This window comes from Salmo salar, chromosome ssa09 (assembly GCF_905237065.1).
Source record: "Salmo salar chromosome ssa09, Ssal_v3.1, whole genome shotgun sequence".
NCBI lineage: Eukaryota > Metazoa > Chordata > Actinopteri > Salmoniformes > Salmonidae > Salmo > Salmo salar.
Window position 1 is genome coordinate 6980702 of NC_059450.1, and position 23044 is coordinate 7003745.

A 23044-nucleotide genomic window follows, 5' to 3' on the forward strand; every position below is an offset into this window, starting at 1 on the left:
GGCTTGAATGGGAATGTCCCTTCTAGTAATTCTATTTCTGTCATGGCAGCCACTTAGATGCTAATATGATATTGTCACACACAACGCAATTAGCGTTTAATTGATGCCTTGTAGCACTTTACACAATGTATCAAATGTCTAATGCATGCGTGGTAATTGCTATTATGTGGCAAATCATGAAGGGAATACTTTTAGATTGCTATTAACTAAGAGGGTAATTATCTTGGGGTGGATAAACAAAAACTGATACAAAAGTGGGATCAAACAGCTGGGTTGTGTTAACAGGCATCAAGTTGAGAAGAAAAAATCTGAAAATAGGGAGGGACTACATGGACTTGACTAATAAGAAATGCTCATTTTTATTTTCCATTTCAAAACACTTCAATATGGTGTACTACTGAACCTGGCCTTGATGTCTTCGATTAGAACATCTCTTTATAAGGACATGTTTGTCATGCAGCCCTACGCATCATATCATGACGGTGACTGATGTTGTTTGTACCCGGGGGATGTTTGTTCCTGGATTTTCCGTGTGTGTGCCTAGGTGTGCCTCCTGGGTATTCTCGTCACTGATCAACTCATTCAGCATTCAGACAGTAGAACAACCCAATTACATCCTAGCCTCAATATAACCAAGGTCACTACTCACTGTTCCTCACTATCCCTACCAAAAAGTATAACACACACACACACACACACACACACACACACACACACACACACACACACACACACACACACACACACACACACACACACACACACACACACACACACACACACACACACACACACACACACACACACACACACACTTGAAGTCGGAAGTTTACATACACCTTAGCCAAATACATTTAAACTCAGTTTTTCACAATTCCTGACATTTAATCCTAGTAAAAAATCCCTGTTTTAGGTCAGTTAGGATCACCAATTTATTTTAAGAATGTGAAATGTCAGAATAATAGTAGAGAGAATTGTTTATTTCAGATTTGATTTCTTTCATCACATTCCCAGTGGGTCAGAAGTTAACATACACTCAGTTAGTATTTGGTAGCATTGCCTTTAAATTGTTTAACTTGGGTCAAACGTTTCAGGTAGCCATCCACAAGCTTCCCACAATAAGTTGGGTGAATTTTGGCCCATTCATCCTGACAGAGCTGGTGTAACTGAGTCAGGTTTGTAGGCCTCCTTGCTCGCACACGCTTTTTCAGTTCTCCCCACACATTTTCTATAGGATTGAGGTCAGGGCTTTGTGATGGTCACTCCAATACCTTGACTTTGTTGTCCTTAAGCCATTTTGCCACAACTTTGGAAGTATGCTTGGGGTCATTGTCCATTTTTATGGCGGATTTGGAGCAGTGGCTATTTCCTTGCTGAGCGGCCTTTCAGGTTATGTCGATATAGGACTCGTTTTACTGTGGATATAGATACTTTTGTACCTGTTTCCTCCAGCTTCTTCACAAGGTCCTTTGCTGTTGTTCTGGGATTGATTTGCGCTTTTCGCACCAAAGTACGTTCATCTCTAGGAGACAGAACGCATCTCCTTCCTGAGCGGTATGACGGCTGCGTGGTCCCATGGTGTTTATACTTGCGTACTACAATTTTTTTTCTGAGATCTTGGCTGATTTCTTTGGATTTTCCCATGATGTCAAGCAAAGAGGGACTGAGTTTGAAGGTAGGCCTTGAAATACATCCACAGGTACACCTCCAATTGACTCAAATGATGTCAATTAGCCAAACAGAAGCTTCTAAAGCCATGACATAATTTTCTTGAATTTTCCAAGCTGTTTAAAGGCACAGTCAATTTAGGGTATGTAAATATCTGACCCACTGGAATTGAGATACAGTGAAATAATCTGTCTGTAAACAATTTTGGAAAAATGTCTTGTGGCATGCACAAAGTAGATGTCCTAACTGACTTTCCAAAAGTATAGTTTGTTAACAAGAAATTTGTGTAGTGGTTGAAACACTTAGGTTGGAGTCATTAAAACTTGTTTATGTAAACTTCCGACTTGAACTGTATGAATATACATGCACTCACACACACTCATTGACTAATGTATCTTTCAATCCGACGTTTCTAAGTGTAATATAGAGCTGTGAGACTGGCCAGGTTAGTGTATCTTAGCAACAGAGGGGCATCTAGATTCTCCTAGACTCCAGCAGACCACTGAAGCCATATGAGCTCGTTCTCTCTCTCTCTCTCTCTCTCTCTCTCTCTCTCTCTCTCTCTCTCTCTCTCTCTCTCTCTCTCTCTCTCTCTCTCTCTCTCTCTCTCTCTCTCTCTCTCTCTCTCTCTCTCTCTCTCTCTCTCTCTCTCTCTCTCTCTCTCTCTCTCTCTCTCTCTCTCTCTCTCTCTCTCTCTCTCTCTCTCTCTCTCTCTCTCTCTCTCTCTCTCTCTCTCTCTCTCTCTCTCTCTCTCTCTCTCTCTCAGCCCAGTGAGGCGTGAAGGATGCTTAGAATACCACAGCAAGGTAAAGGAAACCATTTAGATCTGTCACGTAGACAGTTATAAGACCATTAGATCTCTCAGAGATGGGGATGAAATTCAGCACGTTCCAAATCAGGTCAATTGGAGGTTGTGGCCAGAGGACAGTCAGTCATACTTGCGTCAGTGCAGGTTTTGTACTGGGTGAGGTAATGTCTTATGTCTCCTCTTTCCTCCTTGTAGCTTGACGGTGTCCTACCTCAAGGTGTGACCGACGTCTACTGTCTGTGACTCACCTGGCTACCATCCCAGATCCACCATCCATCCTTTTTCGAACATTACCCAGAAGCCCATCCAGAACTCCATTACCCAGAAATTCCTCCGAAACGACCCAGCAGCAGCATGCAAACCCCAGCCTCGATGGTGATGGGCATCGTGTTCGCCCCTCTGGGCCTGGTGCTGGTCTTCATGGCAGCCATCACGCCCCAGTGGAGGGAGGGGCAGACCCAGCTAGTGGGTGTGGCCGGGGCTGAGCCCCGCCTCCTCCTGCGCACCGATGGCCTATGGGAGAGCTGCCTACAAGTGGCCCACTCGGAGCTGAAGCAGTGCTGGCCAGTAGAAGGCGCCTACCAGAGCGACCCACAGGTGAGGCTGGCGCAAGGCCTTGTGCTCAGCTCCTTGTTCCTGTGTGGTGCGGGCATTGTGCTGGCCAGTGTGGGGGTGAGGTGCTGGACCGACCTGCCCCTGAGAAGCGTGGTGGCGGCGGGTGGCCTGCTAGTGGCGCTGTCAGGCCTGCTGAGTCTAACCGCTCTGGGGGTGTACACACACAACCTGGGAATACTGGGGATGGAGCAGAAACCCCCCCACAGACCTCATCATAGGCTGCCCCAGCTCACTCTGCACCCGGCCGGGTCGCTCTACTTCGGCTGGGTGGGGGGATGTGTACAGGTGCTGGGGGGGGTGGCGCTACTGCTCAGCTTCAAGATTCGGCCCAGATGTCCCTCCTGTACATCCTGCTCACAGCTGAAGAACAAGCAGGACACAGAGGTGTATGACATCAGCTGTTAGTGGAGACTGGGGGAGAGTTACTGTGAGTGAAGATGATAAATTGGATTTACCCTTAACACTACAAAGCCAAGCCAAGCCGAACCGAGCTGTACTGCAATTGCTTGGTATGTTTCCACCATAGTTGCTGGAACAATGCTGGAAAGGACATTGTGAAAAGAAAATATCTAAGCCAACACAGTAAGGTTCAGGTCGGCACCAGGGGCAGACTGGGACCAGAAATTGTCACTGGCATTTCTAAAACACTGGCCATTGTTTTCCCCGAGGCCCCCAAACCGGACAATTTTTTCCTTGAGGCTCCCATTATTAGCTAAATAATGATCAATTTGTGCAAAAAACCCAAGCTAGAAAGGGATACTGGTCTAAAAATGTACCCGAAAAGCCAGCTGGCCATTCTGCCCCTGGTAAACACAACAGTGTGAAAAGGGTATTTGTGGATGGTTTGGGTTCAGTGATGGGAGTCTTTTTTGTTCGATTGTCACTAAAATATAATTGAGGGTGTATGAAGGATGATGAACTTTAACTTTTGTAAAGGAAGCTGTATGGCACTGTTGTATTTTACTTGGAGATGCTAACCTTAAAAAACGATTAATGTTGCCTTTAACTGCAAAAAAAGTATAGAACTGTCACAAAGCAAGGTTTTGATGTCAGCCTTGTAGGTCGTTGTAGTAGCCTACTACCCATGCCTTTGCCAACTCTTTGCCCTTTGTCTAATACTATTTCTGTTTTTCTCTTTCTTTCCTGATTTTCATTAAGTCATAGTTTCTGTCGGACACAATATTTGAACATACAGTAGACCCTACTACTTCTGTGTCAAACTAAATGTATATGATTTAGGGATAATCTTAGATCTTAGGGCATATTTAGGACTTAAGATTTAGAAGCAGTGTTAGTTGTTTACCATTTTTGACAATACCTCAATAAAGAATTAAATCACGAATTGTATAGAATTTTAAGTCAGGCATACATTACAGATGCCAAATCCTATTGATAACTGTGAAGATTTTATCAAGATGTTTATACTGTTTGTAGTGTAGAGATAATATAAGGGGAAAACATATTATTTCTATGTCATTTGGAACTGTATAATAGTTGTCAGTATGTAATGTATGACTACTATGATTCTACTGTGAATAAACAGGTTTGTTAACTGTGCAACAAACACTGTCATCGGAGTTTGTAATGATTATTTAGTCAAACTGTAATATTCACAACTCACACTGTCAACACGTTAGCACTGCCATGGTTGAAAAGCCAACATTAACAGTGTCTGTGTGAAGACGGAACTGGCATGCACACACACACACACACACGCACACACACACCTTCCATTCATTCAGAAGCTAGCAGAGGTAGAAGAGAATATATAACAGAATACAATGCACATCATCTCGGAAAGTCAGAACTAAAATCTTGCGTAATTGCATCAGATGCTCGATTAAGTTCTGGGGGCAGACTGCAGACTTGTTAGAACATTTAAGTGGAAGCAGGGTGGTAGCTCCACCCCCTCTCTTTGCAAGGTATGGGCAAGTCTATGGCCCAAATGTCACCTCCCCTTCTGAAATTCCAAAGCTGCAAACACCTGCGAAATCTTGATTTTTCCAAATGATCGAGAGGGGTCCACCTCATCTCTCAGGCCTCTCATTTCTCAGGCCTCTCTCTATACTGACACCTACTGGAGACCTCATTGCTCCGGCCGATCCCCCTCATCTTTCAGGCCCCTCACATCTATCAGGCCCCTCGCCCTCATCTCCCATGCCCCTCTCCCCTTGTCATCATCCAACATAATTTATATTTCAATAATACAAAATATGGTTAAAGTCGTTGTCTCCCAAATATAATTAAATAAACAAGGCAATAAAAAAGGTAGATAGTGACACAAACAGCCCTCCATGAACTAAAAGACTTAAGCATATAAAGCAGGAACAGTAGGACATTATGATTCAGATAGGCAAATCGAAATTAAGTTAAAAAAAATATGGCTGCTACTGCGACCCATAGAACGAGAAAGTAGTCACAAGCCATTAGAAAGAGAAGCATCCAGGAGCTAATTGAAAGAGGGGATTTGTTTTCCCTGGGCAGTTCGTCACTGAGCGCCTGAGAGATGAGGGGGAGGGGCCTGAGAGATGTGGTCTCCAGTAGGTAGCAGTATACAGAGGAGGCTGAGAGATGAGGTCTCCAGTAGGTGGCAGTATACAGAGGAGGCTGAGAGATGAGGTCTACACTAGGTGCCAGTATACAGAGGGGGCTGAGAGATGAGGGGCCTGAGAGATGAGGTCTGCAGCTAGAGCATTGAAATATTAGTGTTGAAAAACCTGTGCACTCCTGTGGTGGACTTATTGCATCCCACGTCCTACAATACCAGTTGTGTTACATGCGTCTGTCCACGAGAAATTGCAATGCATAGAATTAACTATTATGGACTTTTTAATTACAGAGCAAATATCTGAAGAACTCACATCACTGACCTATGGGACACAGAAATCCATATCCATTGCGAGAAAAGTGATTTCAAAATATGCCCCACTGAAACAGAATGGGTCATAGATATTTCATTGAAACATGTGACAAGACCTTGGAAGAATCTAGCATGTACTTACAATTATAAGCCCTACTTAGAATAGGCTACACCTAGATTCCTGGCCCTGTATTCATAAAGCATGTAGTGCAAATCTAGGATCAGTTTACAGTAGACGTTCAGACCACCGAGACCTTATCATAGAGCAGTACTCCTACTCTGAGATGCTTTATGTTTACAGGTCCTGCTGTGTAACGGGCCATTTACACTAGGAAGTGCCAATGCACGGTGAAACATCGGAAGCCATTCACTTTCAACGGAAGGAAAGTGAGAGAAACGGAGTGGGCGGGCCCATTGAGCGATGCGAGCATGAGCGAGGGAGCTGAACAGGGCAGGACTAAAGTTGGGGAAAGCAGAACTGTATTCAAATCCTCCGCAATATCGCAAGTGACCAATCAAAGCTCACCATAACTTCCAATCCCTACTGGACTGGCTGTTGATATGTAGCACTACTTAGCTTGCTTGGTACCCGCATGATGGCGAGGCTAGCATGGCTAGGCGAGTGCCGCTTGTATAGTTTAAATGCTATGTAATCCTCTAAGCACAAGCTACCTTCAGGGACTAACGATAAAGAAAGCTAATTATAGGCTAACTTTCAACAGGCTGTGAAGTATTGTAGCCTAGTTAATTGAGCCCTATACGGACATCCTGTTTTGAAACCTGCAAAGAGGGTAATTATTAATGAAATATGTTTAAGTGTCTTTAGACACATGGAACGGGTGGGTTTGTAAAGATATGTGCTACCACCTTTATCTTAATATTTGTGTTCTTGGCCCAGCACAAAGATCCTTTTGCCAATTCACACAATGAGGAAGAAGTGCCAATAAAACCCCAAACACATTGCTCATCAAAATTCATACACACACACACTGGCACCCGTCCTGTCCAATGACATTTACACGTTTTTGTCGGGGAGGTAACCATCACAGCAGTGGTGTAGCGGTGCCTGGAGAAGTGGGTATACTCTAATTTTGCCAACAATTTTCCAAACGGCCCACCCGGCGAAGGAAAGGCGCCCCATGTTAAAAATTCTATTAACACAGTCTTTCACAGTCAAGCCAACCTAATCTATACTGTGCAAATTGGCTAATAGTGGGCCTATTATTGAGATAGATAAATGAAGCTGTCAACTGAGTCAGAAATCCACAGGTTTCTGATTTTCTAAATTGTTCAGGTTTTCGCTCTCAAAGTTAAACCACATCAGGGAGACCAATTTTGAGGTCTGGGAAGAATCCAATACATTTAATAGATTTTTTTGTGTAGTTACCCTTTAATTCAACTGTGCAGGCACCTACAGCTGTTGTTTGTGTAGCACACATGAGCATTTACATTTAAAAAAAATTATATTTGATTTTTCAGGGGGTGCTGCAGCACCCTCAGCACCTCTACTTCCCGCGGCTATGCACGAGATGGAGTTTGCAAAACAAGTGGCCAAAGATTGATGCAAATAATAATGATATCATTCTGCCAGGAAGGCATATGCTACTTTGTAGCTAATTAATATTTAATTCAGAACGTTTTTGAAAGCCTTTCCATCTACCAGAAGATGGTTAGGTCTATCATTATCATCACTATATTTGTCCTGTTTCTTAATTGTTTGAAACCTGGATGTTTTACTTCATATTATGAGGCATGCCTTACCTTGCTGCAAAGTAGACTATAGCCAAAATCCCACCATAGAAACACTAAGGCGATTATTTGAAAGACTTCCTCATATGGCTATTCGGTTCTTTTGGTTTTCAAATGAACTTTCTTTCATTGTCTTGCAGCCAAATGCATTATCCTAGTCATATTAGCAACCCATGATAGTTGTTGCATCTATTATTTAACCTCTTTCTAAATTTAGAATGGATATTTCTATCTCTGTCTATGAAACCGCTGAGCATTTTAGAAACTTTCCTGGGGCCACGTTTCGGTTTTTGCCCCAACAGCCGATTCAAATAACCAACTCATCATCAAGCTTAGATTTTTTTTTATCAGCTGTGTAGTGCCAGGGAAAAAAATGTAAACATGCACCCAGGGGGGTACCAGAACAAAGTTGGAAAACCCTGGACTACACCACTGCATGGCAGCGAGTGTCTTAGAGAACTATTTGAGCAGGAAACGTAGGGAACTAAACAATATTCAAACCCGTCAGTGATAAATTCTCTTACAGCACAGAAATGTATACTGAACAAAAATATACAGTTCATGTAAGGAAATCAGTCAATTGAAATAAATTCAATAGGCCCTAATCTATGGATTTCACATGACTGGGCAGGGGCACAGCCATGGGTGGGCCTGGGTTAGGTCTTCCCCACAAAGGGGCTTTATTACAGACAGAAATACTCCTGTTTCCTCAGCTGTCCGGGTGGCTGGTCTCAGACGATCCCACAGATGAAGAACCCATACGTGAAGGTCTTTACACGTGGTCTACGGTTGTGAGGCCAGTTGGACGTACTGCCAAATTCTCTAAAACGACATTGGAGACTTATGGTAGAGGAATGAACATTAAATTCTATGGAAACAGCTCTGGTGGACATTCCTGCAGTCAGCATGCCATTTCCATGCTCCCACAAAACTTAAAAAGACATCTGTGGCATTGTGACAAAACTGCACATTTTAGAGTGGCATTTTATTGTCCCCAGCACAAGGTGCACCTGTGCAATGATCATGTTTAATCAGCTTCTTGATATGCAATACTGGTCAGGTGGATGGATTATCTTGGCAAAGGATAAAATGCTCACTTAAAGGGATGTAAACACATTTGTGCACACAATTTGAGAGAATTCAGATTTTTGTGTGTATGTAAAATTTCTGGGATCTTTTATTTCAGCTCATGAAACATGGGACCAACACTTTTCATGATACGGTGATATTCAGTTCAATATATTTACTGATAAATTACATGGTAATATTGTATACAGCAACAACCTATTAACTGCTTGTTTGTTTGAGGTTCATTACCAAAAACAAGTAGGCACCATTTGATACTAGAGGTAACAATGTTGTTCCCAATTGTGTTGATTTCCAAAGTAATTATCAGTAGGTGCCCTCTGTTATCATGCAAATTCTTAGCAAATACCCTGCCTATACAGCCAAGTTACTCATTGTGTATTTATTCCTCATGGTATTACCTTCTTTTTTTCTGCATTGTTGGGAAGAGGCCATAAGTAAGCTGTCCACTGTTAGTCTACACCTGTCGTTTACAAAGAATGTGACAAATACAATTTGAGAGTTTTACCACAACCTTGTCAACACTTTTCTCAGCACTTTTTTCAGCAGTGAATGCAAAATAAAAGTCCCAGTTTCCACAAGACAAATATCAATACAAACTTCATCAATAATTGTAATGCCATTTTATTGACAGTTTCATCATCACATAGGACATCACAACACACACAGCTGGAGCAGACACCCCCCCACAGACCTCATCATAGGCTGCCCCAAGCTTACTCTGCACCCGACCGGGTCGGTCTCCTTGTCTGGGTGGGGGGATGTGTACAGGTGCTGGGTGGAACGGCGCTGATGCTCAGCTTCAAGATTCGGCCGAGACATCCCTCCTGTACCTGCTCACAGCTGAAGAACAAGCAGGACACAGAGGTGTACGAGTAACTGTGCATGTAGATGGACTGAAGATGGTCTTTGACCCTTTGAAGAACCCTTTTTGGTTACAGGTAGAACTGTTTTTGGATCAATGTAGAACCTTTTCCACAGAGGGTTCTACATGGAACCCAAAAGGGTTCTACCTGAAACCAAAAAGGGTTCTTTCTCCCTGGAACCAAAATGGGTTCTCCTATGGAGACAGCAAAATAACCCTTTTGTTCTAAGAGTGTAGGACAATGGCTACTTGAATGACATCATTAAACTTTTAGCAAATGTATGCATTCATCATTTGTTCTTTACAGCATTCGCTTGCTCAGTCACCAGTGAGGATCACTATTGCTCAATCAGAATATATTGAATCAATTTACACTGAGTGTACAAAACATTAGGACATGGACTGATCAGGTGAATCCAGGTGAAAGCTATGATCCCTTATTGATGTCACTTGTTAAATACACTTCAGATGAAGGGGAGGAAACAGGGTAAAGAAGGATTTTTAAGCCTCAAGACAATTGAGACATGGATTGTGTATGTGTGCCATTCAGAGGGTGAATGCGCAAAATATTTAAGTGTCTTTGAACAGGGTATGGTAGTAGGTGCCAGGCACACCGGTTCGAGTGTGTCAAGAACAGCAATGCTGCTGGGGTTTTCACACCCAACAGTTTCCCAGTGTGTATCAAGAATGGTCCAGCACTCAAAAGACATCCAGCCAACTTGACAACTGTGGGAAGCATTGGAGTCAACACGGGCCAGCTTTCGACACCTTGTAAAGTCCATGCCGAAGAATTGAGGCTGTTATGAGGGCAAAAGGGGGGTGCAACTCAATAGTAGGAAGGTGTTCCTAATGTTTTGTACCATCAGTGTATTCAAGATGCATTGGACAAACCCAGCTGAAAACAAGCACGTATGCACACACACTTGGGAACACATCTTGGAACAGTCTTCAATGTTAACCTCAGATTAAAATGAATAAATGTCTTTGATCTATAATAACAATTTTCATAACGTGGCAAGATCGGACCTTATTCTGTGCAAAAATACATACAATCTAAGTTTAAAAATGCCAATACATCTTGTTACATGACATTTAAAATTCTATGTACATAACAGGCATAAAGCACATACAGATATAATTTACCTGTAAAATCTCCTTTAAAATCTGCAATAATAATGCAATAGTAGAAAACTAAGACAGCCCATAATATCCCATGAATACAGTATATATCTATCAATAGAGTGATACTTGGCAAAATTGTTATTTTTTTTGTTATATGAATACCGAATTCAGGTTTGGATAGACAAAGCCGTCTTTCCTATATCAACATAAACCAAGCAAAAATCCTGAGGGGCCACACTTTTTACTGAGCACTTTTTACTGAGCAGAAAAATCTCCTGGAACGCATCACAGCTGTAACTAGAGTCATGAGTTTTTCCCTGCTTAGGTCATATGGTTGGGAAAAACACCAGGCCCTTATAATAATCACTGATGAAAACTAGAAAGACCATCATCAGATCAGTCCATTGGTGTCTCATATGTAAAAGTAATTATCTGGGCTAGCTTGACTAGCTACGTCGGCTGTGTTGCTGCTCTGTTTGTCTGTGCTGCTCTCAGCAGTCGATGAGTGTTCCGACTGTGGCTCTACATCCAAGTCACCCGCATTCTTCACCGGGCTTGACAACAACGGCTCCGCATCCACCAGCATCTCCCCGTCACTAAGGCTCAGTCCACACACACCCCCCGTCTCCACAGCGACCTGCTTCCCGGGCGATGCTTCGGGGGGGGTGTCCTGGTCCTCTTTATGCCCCGCCCTTGCCTTGGCAACAGCTTTAGCCCGTTGGACAGCCAGTTTCTCGATCACCAGGTGAAGGTCTTCGTTATGTTCTTTCCACTGGCGGTACTTTTGTGACGTCAGATCAGAGTCCTCCAGGACCTTGTTAATGACTTGGAGCTCCGCCTCTTTATCCTAGAAGCACATTCAGAACAGATGGGGTCATTCACATTTTTGCATCATAATAGTAAATGAAATGTTTTTATTAGTACACTATAAAACTAGGGTCAGGAGTTTCCCCTGGCTACGTGAACTGGGGCCATGAGTTCTTCCTGCTGCTATAACTGTTCCTTTCACAACATTCTAGGTCATGGGGAAAACCACTTGTGGAAAGAGATCTTTCAAAGACAACCCAATTTAGAAAACAACATAGATCGAAGGCCACACTACGTGGAGTGAACGCTCGATTGTATGAAAGAGAACAAATGAAGACAACATTAAGAGCATACGGTCAAAAGTGAGACTACTTGTGGATATAATCCCACATAGGGCACTTATACAAAAGCGTTCAAATAAGGAGTACACATAAGTAGCGATGTAGGTCAAGTCCAGCGGACACTGCTTAGCTGAAGAGGCTCTGAGCTCTGAGGGTCGACCCGAACCTTGAGGGTGCTCTGCAGCACGCGGAGCGCGTGGGCCTTCTCGTTGATGACCGGGTTCTTGTTGCGCCGGATGAAGGACTTGCGGAAGTGGTCGTGAGTTGTGAGCTTGTCGCTGCCGATCAGGGACACGCCGCCCTCATTCAGTCGGTGGAACAGCACGCCCATCTCATCCTCCGGAGCTCCTGGTGGGAGGGGGGAATGGGAGTAGAGAGAAGGGGGGGGAGAGAGATGTACAGAGAGAGAGAGACTTTTTGTCTTTCTTTAATGATACATCCTCATTTCATTAAAACTGCACCACTCCACCCTCCACCCCTCTTTAAAAAAACAAATATCCCCTGTGCTGCATACTCACCTTGCCCTCTACCTCACGATACCAAACAAAATCACACATCACTATATCCAAAACCTCACCACTTCTACAATCGTATATCCAACCCATCTTCCCCAGCTATACAGATGGCTTCCCCGACACACTTTTTAAAATCATTTTATAGAACTCATTAAATAATAGTAAAGGGTCTGTTATCGCCCCGCCTTTGACCCTGTTCCTCCTTGTTAGCCAAATAGCCAAATTTGCCAGAGCAAACAGAAAATTCAACAACACACATTTGGCCTTTTCTTTATTCAAATACATGTACCCCATTATAAACATCCCGACAGTGAACTCCACCCCCAACCTCTCACAAAGACAAACTCCCCCAGGCTCGGAGTGTTAAAGTCCAAGTCCTCCATACCCCCTTGCCAGTCCCCAGTCTCTGCCGTCACCTGCAGTGGCGGAAACATTGGTGCCCCCCCGGCAGCTCCAACACCCCCCTTACCGGCTCAGACAGTGCCTCCTGGACCTCCCCCAGGAATCCCTCCAGCAGCCTAAGAGACGTTAGTCCTGTTTGTTGTGCCAGGACTTCCGTGGTTTTCCACCCCTCCTACCCAAGCAGCCACAGGTCACCCAGCCTTAGTAAACCCGCTGCTGCCATCAGTATCTTCTGCAGGGTAGCCAATTGAACCGATCTCAAAAGGATGGCAGGACTGTGGAAGATAGGCCCCTCCCACACCCACAGCACAGGCCCCACACCCCCTTCTAGTGTGGGCCTTAGCAGCTGCCAGGCCCTCAGCACCGCAGAGTAAAAATCAGAGACCTGCTGTAGTCAGCCTCTCCTGCTGGTCCAACCCTAATCCGCCAGCTCTCCTCAGCAGCACGCATGGTGGTTCCCTCCAGCCAACATCAGTATGGTACAGCAGTCTCTGTGTCGCCTTTAGTCGGAATGCAGCCACCCTGCTCTCCAGTTCCACCAGGCCCTGTCGTCCTTCGTGGACGGACATGTACAACACTGCGGCCCTCAGCCAGTGATGGCCCAACCAGAAAAAAATCCACCAGCTTGCGTTGCAGGTCTGCGGCGAGGGAATTGAGGACAGCCAGTTTATGCCACAGGGAAGATGCCACCAGGTTGTTGATTATCAGCACCCTCCCCCCTATATGACACTTGGGACAGGAGCCACCTCCACCTGGCCAGTCTTGACACCACTGCCTGTTGACAGCCCCTCCCAGTTCTTCTTGACCCACCTCTCCGAGCTCAGGTACACCCCCAAAATGTTAAAGCCCTTGCACAACCCCACTGCAAATCCCACGCAAAAGAACACCCACGCAACACGCAAAAGAAGTCCAGTCCAATTATTCCCCAGACTTTTTTATAAAACTCCACTGTGAGTCCATCGACCCCCAGTGCACGGCTGGGGGACAACAACTGGGCTCTGTCAGTTCATGGGACAACAGGGGAATGTCAATTTCATCCCTCTGTGCCAGAGAGATCTTAGGGAGTTCTGCAAACAAAACCTGAGCACACATAGGATGACACAGTTCTGCCCTATAGAACGATATAAAACTCCACAGTCCGCTCCCGCATCTCCTACAGCAGAGGTCACCCGCCCATCCGACATCCGCAGACAATGCATACCCTTGGCTTCCCCGCTCTGTCTTTTCAAACCAAAGAAGTAGGAGCTGGGAGCATCCATCTACTTGAGCATGGAGAAGCTAGCTCTTACTACCTTTGCTTTAACCTGGAAAAAACTGCCTAGGTACCTACATAATTCAGCTAAATTAGCCTGGAGGCCTACATTGCCTTGCCCCACCAGCTCTACCTCCACTTCACTGATACTACACTCGAGTTCCCCCAATACTCTCCTAGCCTCTGAAGATGAGAGAGCTGAATACTGTTGACAGAAAAGCTGAATTTTGACTTTTCCCACATCCCACCATTGACTCAAAGACTCACTCCTCTTTTCGCTGCCCCCACCGTTCCCCGAAAAATCTGGAAACCCGAGCAAAAAGTGGCATCTTGTAAGAGCTTTACATTAAACTTCCAATAGGATACCTGCCGAGGCCCTGGTGAAATAGACAGCCGAGCCATGGTTATGTGGTGATCCAAAAACCCCACCGGGAGAATGGTAGCGTCCAACAGCCTATTGCTCTGATTCCTGGACATGTAAAAGCGATCAAGTCGGGCTGCACTCACCCTAGCCCCAAAAACCTTCACCCATGTATACTGGCTTGTGTTGGGATGTCTAGTTCTCCAAACATCCACTAGGTCAAACTGCTTAATGATGTCCCTTAACACCCCCACTGAGGCTGAAGGAGGCTCCACCCCATTTCTATCTTTCGTAAAAGTTCCAGTCCCCGCCAACCACCAGCATCTCCTCAGGCGCTACCTGTGAGAGTTCCTGTCTAAGATACCCAAACAGACGCCCCCTCTCTCTCTCTGTGTTAAGTGCATACACATTAATAAGGACAAAACCCCTGTTGTTAATTTCTGCTTTTACTACAAGCAGTCTACCCCTACACACCTCCATTGGAGGAGCACATTTTTACAGCCAGACCCGGTGCAAAAAGAACTACCACCATTTGTTCCATGGCTCAGTACACTTGACCCTTTCCACCAGAGCCCCCAATCGATTTCATTCACCACATCACTATAAGTCTCCTGCAGAACCAACACTTGTACTTTTTTGTTTGTTTTACATATTCACCCAACAGACTCCTCTTTCCCGCATCTGTGGTGCCATTTATATAAAGCGAGCCTACCCGAAGAGTCTCCATATGAAGTGGGAGAAAAGCCAGCAAAGAAAGAGGCCAATAGCAAAGCTCAAAAAGCCCCGGTGCAAGAAAAAAAACATTTATCTCAACAGCATCTAAAGGTAGACACTTAAGCACAGTTGTGACCCACTTCCTCAACCTAAAACGTTTCCTGGGTGAGAGGACACCATGCCCCTCATTTTTCATAGCGTGTTGTACTGATCTTACAAACTTTCCCGGATCGCAAAAAAAGCTTCAAGATTAACCTTTTTCCCTTTAGTCTCATTCATGAACCTTGACAGTTCCTTCACTGGGTACTTTGACCCCTCTGCCTGAATGGCTGTCAACTCCGTACCCATTGAGGAGGAGTCTGAAAAGAAAGCCTCCTCTTCGTCATCTTCCTCTTCCTCAGACTCACCTTCTTCCTCCTCCTCCTCATCTCCCATCTTGACCACCTGCCCTTTCTCTCGTCGGGGCCTCCACCCCAGCACCAGGCAAAGGTTCCTTAGTGCCATTGACCACACCAGGGTCTCCACTCCCACCTTTCTTCTCCACCTTTTTCCCTCTTCCGCTTGACACCCTCCTCCACCGCCCCTAGTCGCATGCCCTTCCCCACTATACTCTCCTCATCCACTAGTATAACCTGACTAGGCCCAGCCTCATCTACACCACCATCCATAGCATGACTAGACCAAGCCTCAGATACACCACACCACAATCTATAGCCTGACTAGACCCAGCCTCATCTACACCACACCACAATCTATAGCCTGACTAGACCCAGCCTCATCTACACCACACCACAATCTATAGCATGACTAGACCCAGCCTCATCTACACCACACCACAATCTATAGCCTGACTAGACCCAGCCTCATCTACACCACACCACAATCTATAGCATGACTAGGCCCAGCCTCTGCATCTCAAGGACCCCTACATGTTGACCTCAATTTTCCCCACTGGCGCTTGTACACTCACCTTGTCTACGGCCTTTATGTGGGCACGCAAAGCTCTTATGCCCCCAAATCTCCACACTTAAAGCACCGCAGACTATCTGTGCTGGCAAACCCCGCGTAGAGCCCCTCTCCATGCCTCACTTTAAAATTCACATTTAACTGTTGCTCATTTTTATTCAGAAACATGAACACTTGCCTCCGGAAAACAAAACAGCATGCTTGACGGCATCTGCCTGAAAACCTGCCGACAGTACATGAAAACCGCTAGCAAACTTACCAAACCAACTCATCTTTTTCAGGATTAGATAATCTGTAATAAACATTAGCAGATTCGCAACTACCCCCCTAGTCGAAGGAGTGAAATTGGCACCAACACATCCCTTACAAATATTCCACTAGCAATCAGCCTACCCACCAAATGTACTCTTTTCATGAACACAACCACAGCTTTGTTCATTCTGGATGCGGAATGTATAAATTCAGTTCCTACCTGTTCACCGACCGTGAGCAGAACCTTATCCACCTTAACTCCATCCTCAGGAACACACCTGATTCCATGCCGTAATGACAGTGTTTCCTCCGTGCTAGGCCGCGAGGCCATCGCGCACACCACACCATTCAAAACCCCAGGAAACTAAAATTCCATCCTCTTCCTGCCTAACTTTGGGGGAAAAAACTGTGGGTACGCTAAACTAACAGTGTGTTAACCCACCAATGTTTCCGCCACTGCAGGTGACGGCAGTGGTCATTAAAGAAATGACCATGGAAAGAATCAAGAAAATAAGGAAGGACAGAGCCCTCCACACCACCTGTCAACTACAAAACACTCCTAGCATGCACTGAGCGAGAGAAGCGAGAGAATATGTTCTTGTAATTCACTTTTGGCATTGTATCTTTTCATGCTTTCGACACCAATACAACTTATTGAGAAGGAGGGGGGGCTGATTAGATATCATGACACAAAGGAGGCAGACAAATAAACACATTCTAGAATCGCTGGTGGCACAATTTGAAGACACTGGGGAGAGACAGGCAGACAACAGCCATGATGAAGCTGGCGAAACCCCCAGAACATTGGGGCCATCTGGTAGAAATTAAACCGGATCCATCAATGGAACCCCCTATAGGCCAATACGACTCTCTTATTCCACCTTGTGGTGAAACAGAAGTGCTGCACTCTACCATACAGTACCTGGGCTTCTGCTGCGCCCTGTGGGTGGACCAGGTACGTGCATCTTGTCCTTCTTATCTTTGTCCTTGCCCCTGTCCTTTCCCTTGTCCTTTCCCTTGTCCTTGTCCTTCCTGGCCCGAGGCAGTGTGTTGGACAGAGTTTTCTGGTGTCCATCAAACACAACACATTAGATTTATATGGAACATCACTTGATTTTTTTATGAGTGGATGTAGGGAAGGACGGAGAGAGAGGTAGAGAGGTGGGAAAGGGTTAGAGGGAGCGAGAGAGGGAGAGAGAACGAGAGCAGAAAGAGACATTACTAGAGTCAAGAGTTCTTCCTGAGCATGTCATCTGACGAGAAAAAACTGAGTCGGTTAAGAACAAATTGTTATTTTACCGGTACGATGATGGCCTGGCAAGTAACAAGAGACAAGTGCAGCAATAAACAATCAAATAAAAAAAGAATAGTACAGTGCAGAATAAGACTGACATCAAAACACAAAAAGACAGAAACAATGCATGCGTTTGTGTGTATGTGTGTGGTTCTCCTCACCGTGTAGATCTTATTTCTGTGTGGAGAAGGAGAAGACCCCTCATCTTCTGACTCTGTCTCACTGTAACACTCTGTCCACAAAGACAAAAATCAACCTTAGCATTATTATTTCCACTTGTCCACGTGGGTTCGATTCCCGCTGGGGACACCTATACGGGAAACAATGTATGCACACACGACTGTTAGTGGCTTTGGATAAAAACTGTCAGCTAAATGGCATACATTATTATTAATATATACGGTGCATTCGGAAAGTATTCAGACCCCTTGACTTTTTCCACATTTTGTTATGTTACTGCCATACTCTAAAATGGATTTGAAAAAATATATCGACACACAATACCCTATAATGACAAAGCAAAAACAGGTTTTTAGAACATATTTCAAATGTACGTATTAAAAATGAAAAAAATGAAAATGCACAGTCTGCAAAGCTGTCAAGGCAAAGGGTGGCTACTTTGAAGAATCTCAAATATCAAATAAATGTAGATTTGTTTAACACTTTTGTTTAACCCTTTTGACTGCTACTGTGTATATTTATTATTTTTATTTCATATATGTATTTTTTTTTTATAACAGACAACGATGAGACAACCTATAGGGAGGAGGTCAGAGGGCTAGCAGTGTGGTGCCAGGACAACAACCTCTCCCTCAACATTAGCAAGACAAAGGAGCTGACAGTGGACCACAGGAAATGAAGGGCCGAACACACCCCCATTCACATCAACAGGGCTGTAGTACAGCGGGTGTTCCTTGGTGTCCACATCACCAACAAACTATCATGGTCCAAACACACCAAGAAAGTCGTGAAGAGGGCACGACAACACTTTTTCCCACACAGGAGACTGAAAAGATTTGGCATGGGTCCCTAGATCCTCAAACAGTTCTACAGCTGCACCATTGAGAGCATCATGGCCGGTTGCATCACCACCTGCTATGGCAACTGCTCGACATTCGACCGTAAGGCGCTACAGAGGGTAGTGCATACAGCCCAGTACATCACTGGGGCCAAGCTTCCTGCCATCCAGGACCTATATACTAGGCAGTGTCAGAAGAAGGCCCAAAGTCAGTGACTGTTTTCTCTCTCCTACCGCACGGCAAGCGGTACCGGAGAACCAAGTCTAGGTCTAAAAGGCTCCTTAACAGGCTCCAAGCCACAAAGCTGCTGAACAATTAATCAAATGGCCACCCGGACTACTTGCATTGACACACCACCCCACTTTGTTTTTACACTGCTGCTACTAACTGTTTATTATCTATGCATAGTCACTTTACCCCTACCTAAATGTAGAAATTACCTCGACTAACCTGTACCCCGGCACATTGACTCGGTACCAGGACCGATTGTTGTACCATTATTGTCATTTTGTGTTGTTAATAATAATAAAGTATTATTATTATTGCATTTTTCTACTTTAGTTTATTTAGTAAAAAGAAAACTCTTTAAAACTTCATTGTTGGTTAAGCGCTTGTAAGTAAACTTTTCACACTAAGGTCTACACCTGTTGTATTCAGCACGTGACAAATAACATTTGATTATATATATATACAGCTGAACTCGGAAGTTTACATACACCTAGGTTGGAGTCATTAAAACTCATTTTTCAACCACTCCACAAATGTCGTGTTAACAAACTATAGTTTTGGCAAGTCGGTTAGGACATCTACTTTGTGCATGACAAGTAATTTTTCCAACCATTGTTTACAGACAGATTATTTCACTTAAAATTCACTGTATAACAATTCCAGTGGGTCAGAAGTTTACGTACAGTAAGTTGACTGTGTCTTTAAACAGCTTGGAAAATTCCAGAAAATGATGTCATGGCTTTAGAAGCTTCTGATAGGCTAATTGACATAATTTGAGTCAATTGGAGGTGTACCTCTGGATGTATTTCAAGGCCTACCTTCAAACTCAGTGCCTCTTGCTTGACATAATGGGAAAATCAAAAGAAATCAGCCAAACATTTGTAGACCTCCACAAGTCTGGTTCATCCTTGGGAGCAATTTCCAAATGCCTGAAGGTACCACGTTCATCTGTACAAACAATAGTACGCAAGTATAAACACCATGGGACCACGCAGCCGTCATACCGCTCAGGAAGGAGACGCGTTCTTTGGTGCGAAAAGTGCATATCAATCCCAGAACAACAGCAAAGGACCTTGTGAAGATGCTGGAGGAAACCGGTACAAAAGTATCAATAGCCACAGTAAAACGAGTCCTATATCGACATAACCTGAAAGGAGGCTTAGCAAGGAAGAAGCCACTGCTCCAAAACCGCCATAAAAAGCCAGACTACGGTTTGCAACTGTACATGGGGACAAAGATCATACTTTTTGGAGAAATGTCCTCTGCTCTGATGAAACAAAAATATAACTATTTGGCCATAATGACCATCGTTATGTTTGGAGGAAAAAGGGGGAGGGTGGAAGCCGAAGAACACCATCCCAACCGTAAAGCATCATGTTGTGGGGGTGCTTTACTGCAGGAGGGACTGGTGCACTTCACAAAATAGACGGCATCACGAGGAAGGAAAATGATGTGGATATATTGAAGCAACATCTCAAGACGTCAGTCAAGAAGTCAAAGCTTGGTCGCAAATGGGTCTTCCAAACGGACAATGACCCTAAGCATACTTCCAAAGTTGTGGCAAAATGGCTTAAGGACAACAAAGTCAAGGTATTGGAGTGGCCATCACAAAGCCCTGACCTCAATCCTATAGAAAATTTGTGGGCAGAACTGAAAAAGCGTGTGCGGGCAAGGAGGCCTACAAACCTGACTCAGTTATACCAGCTCTGTCAGGAGGAATGGGCCAAAATTCACCCAACTTATTGTGGGAAGCTTGTGGAAGGCTACCCGAAACACTTGACCCAAGTTAAACAATTTAAAGGCAATGCTACCAAATACTAATTGAGTGTATGTGAACTTCTGACCCACTGGGAATGTGATGAAATAAATAAAAGCTGAAATACATCATTCTCTCAACTATTATTCTGACATATCACATTCTTAAAATAAAGTGGTGATCCTAACTGAACTAATACAGGGAATTTTTACTAGGATTCAATGTCAGGAATTGTTAAAAACTGAGTTTAAATGTATTTGGCTAAGGTGTATGTAAACTTACGACTTCAACTGTATCTAATCTATCTACATACATATATAAATAACTATTTTTTTTAAAACACATTAGTTTGGTTACCCAGACACAGATAAGCAAAATCATGCACAATGGAGAATCTCCATTTAAACTAGTCCAGTAGTAGGCTGGATTTGGCTACTGTCAGGGACAACTGTAAGATGGATAATGGTGACAAAATACATATCTTCATCCAATCAAAATCTCAAGATTTCATGTAAAGCTTCTCCTACCCTCTTCGCTGTCCGGTGGCCCTTTGTGGAACTTCTTGTGTTTTTGGATGGCTGAAATCAGACAGTTGATCCACCTGCAGAGGAAGAGACAGCATTCACTCCAGGGCTTGTATTCATAAAGCTATTAGGAGTACTGATCTAGATGGAAATGTCAAATGCTTTATTATCTAAATGCTGTGTGTGTGTGGCCGGCGGAGAGAAACGAAATGGTGCAGTTTGAGGCCAAGTGGCGTAGAGTGATGCGGTGCTGGAGATGGGGGTGTGAGCAGGTGCATCTGGGCAGGGTTGATGTTGTGTATGCTTGAGTGTGTCTGTATGTTGTCGTTTGTACAGTTGAAGTCGGAGGTTTCCATAGACCTTAGCCAAATACATTTAAACTCAGTTTTTCACAGTTCCAGACATTTAATCCTAGAAAAATTCCCTCTTAGGTCAGTTAGGATCACCACTTTATCTTAAGAATGTGAAATGTCAGAATAATAAGTAGAGAGAATGATTTATTTCAGCTTTTATTTATTTCATCAGATTCCCAATGGGTCAGAAGTTTACATGCAGTCAATTAGTATTTGGTAGCATTGCCTTTAAATTGTTTAACTTGGGTCAAACGTTTCAGGTAGCCTTCCACAAGCTTCCCACAATAAGTTGGGTGAATTTTGGCCCATTCCTCCTGACAGAGCTGGTGTAAGTGAGTCAGGTTTGTAGGCCTCCTTGCTCGCACACACTTTCAGTTCTGCCCACAAATTTTCTATAGGATTGAGGTCAGGGCTTTGTGATGGTCACTCCAATACCTTGACTTTGTTGTCCTTAAGCCATTTTGCCACAACTTTGGAAGCATGCTTGGGGTCATTGTCCATTTGGAAGACCTATTTGCGACCAAGCTTTAACTTTCTGACGGATGTCTTGAGATGTTGCTTCAATATATCCACATATTTTTCCTCCCTCATGATACCATCTATTTTGTGAAGTACACCAGTCCCTCCTGCAGCAAAGCACCCCCACAACATGATGCTGCCACCCCCGTGCTTCACGGTTGGGATGGTGTTCTTCGGCTTGCAAGCCTCCCCCTTTTTCCTCCAAACATAACGATGGTCATTATGGCCAAATAGTTCTATTTTTGTTTCATCAGAGCAGAGGACATTTCTCCAAAAAGTATGATCTTTGTCCCCATGTGCAGTTGCAAACCGTAGTCTGGCTTTTTCATGGCGGTTTTGGAGCGGTGGCTTCTTCCTTGCTGAGCAGCCTTTCAGGTTATGTCGATATAGGACTAGTTTTACTGTGGCTATAGATACTTTTGTACCCGTTTCCTCCAGCAGCTTCACAAGGTCCTTTGCTGTTGTTCTGGGATTGATTTGCACTTTTCGCACCAAAGTACGTTCATCTCTAGGAGACAGAACGCGTCTCCTTCCTGAGCGGTATGACGGCTGCGTGGTCCCATGGTGTTTATACTTGCGTACTATTGTTTGTACAGATGAACGTGGTTCCTTCAGGCGTTTGGAAATTGCTCCCAAGGATGAACCAGACTTGTGGAGGTCTATGATTTTTTGGCTGAGGTCTTGGCTGATTTCTCCATGATGTCAAGAAAAGAGGGACTGAGTTTGAAGGTAGGCCTTGAAATACATCCACAGGTACACCTCCAATTGACTCAAATGATGTCAATTAGCCTATCAGAAGCTTCTAAAGCCATGACATCATTTTCTGGAATTTTCCAAGCTGTTTAAAGGCACAGTCAACTTACTGAATGTAAACTTCTGACCCACTGGAATTGTGATACAGTGAATTATATGTGAAATAATCTGCCTGTAAACAATGGTTGGAAAAATGACTTGTGTCATGCACAAAG

General features: G+C 44.2%; 2 protein-coding genes across 4 annotated transcripts in view; one reads left to right on the forward strand and one right to left on the reverse strand.

Annotated features, from left to right (window-relative positions):
- The first annotated feature begins 2683 nt into the window (after positions 1-2683).
- Positions 2684-3496, forward strand: cldn23l (claudin 23-like). Its single transcript, XM_014210083.2, has one exon. It carries the CDS (start codon positions 2831-2833, stop codon positions 3494-3496), a length of 666 nt encoding a protein of 221 aa, XP_014065558.1. The 5' UTR covers positions 2684-2830.
- Positions 3497-9394: 5898 nt separating this feature from the next.
- Positions 9395-23044, reverse strand: part of cnksr1 (connector enhancer of kinase suppressor of Ras 1) — an 89965-nt gene continuing 76315 nt past the window's right edge. For all 3 annotated transcript variants that reach the window (XM_014210100.2, XM_014210099.2, XM_014210098.2), the window contains 5 exons: positions 21208-21281; positions 17839-17909; positions 17306-17447; positions 12088-12269; positions 9395-11620 (listed from right to left, as the gene is read on the reverse strand). In XM_014210100.2, coding sequence (XP_014065575.1) covers positions 11186-11620; positions 12088-12269; positions 17306-17447; positions 17839-17909; positions 21208-21281 — 904 coding nt within the window. In that variant the 3' untranslated portion in view covers positions 9395-11185. The remainder of the gene's footprint in view (positions 11621-12087; positions 12270-17305; positions 17448-17838; positions 17910-21207; positions 21282-23044) is intronic.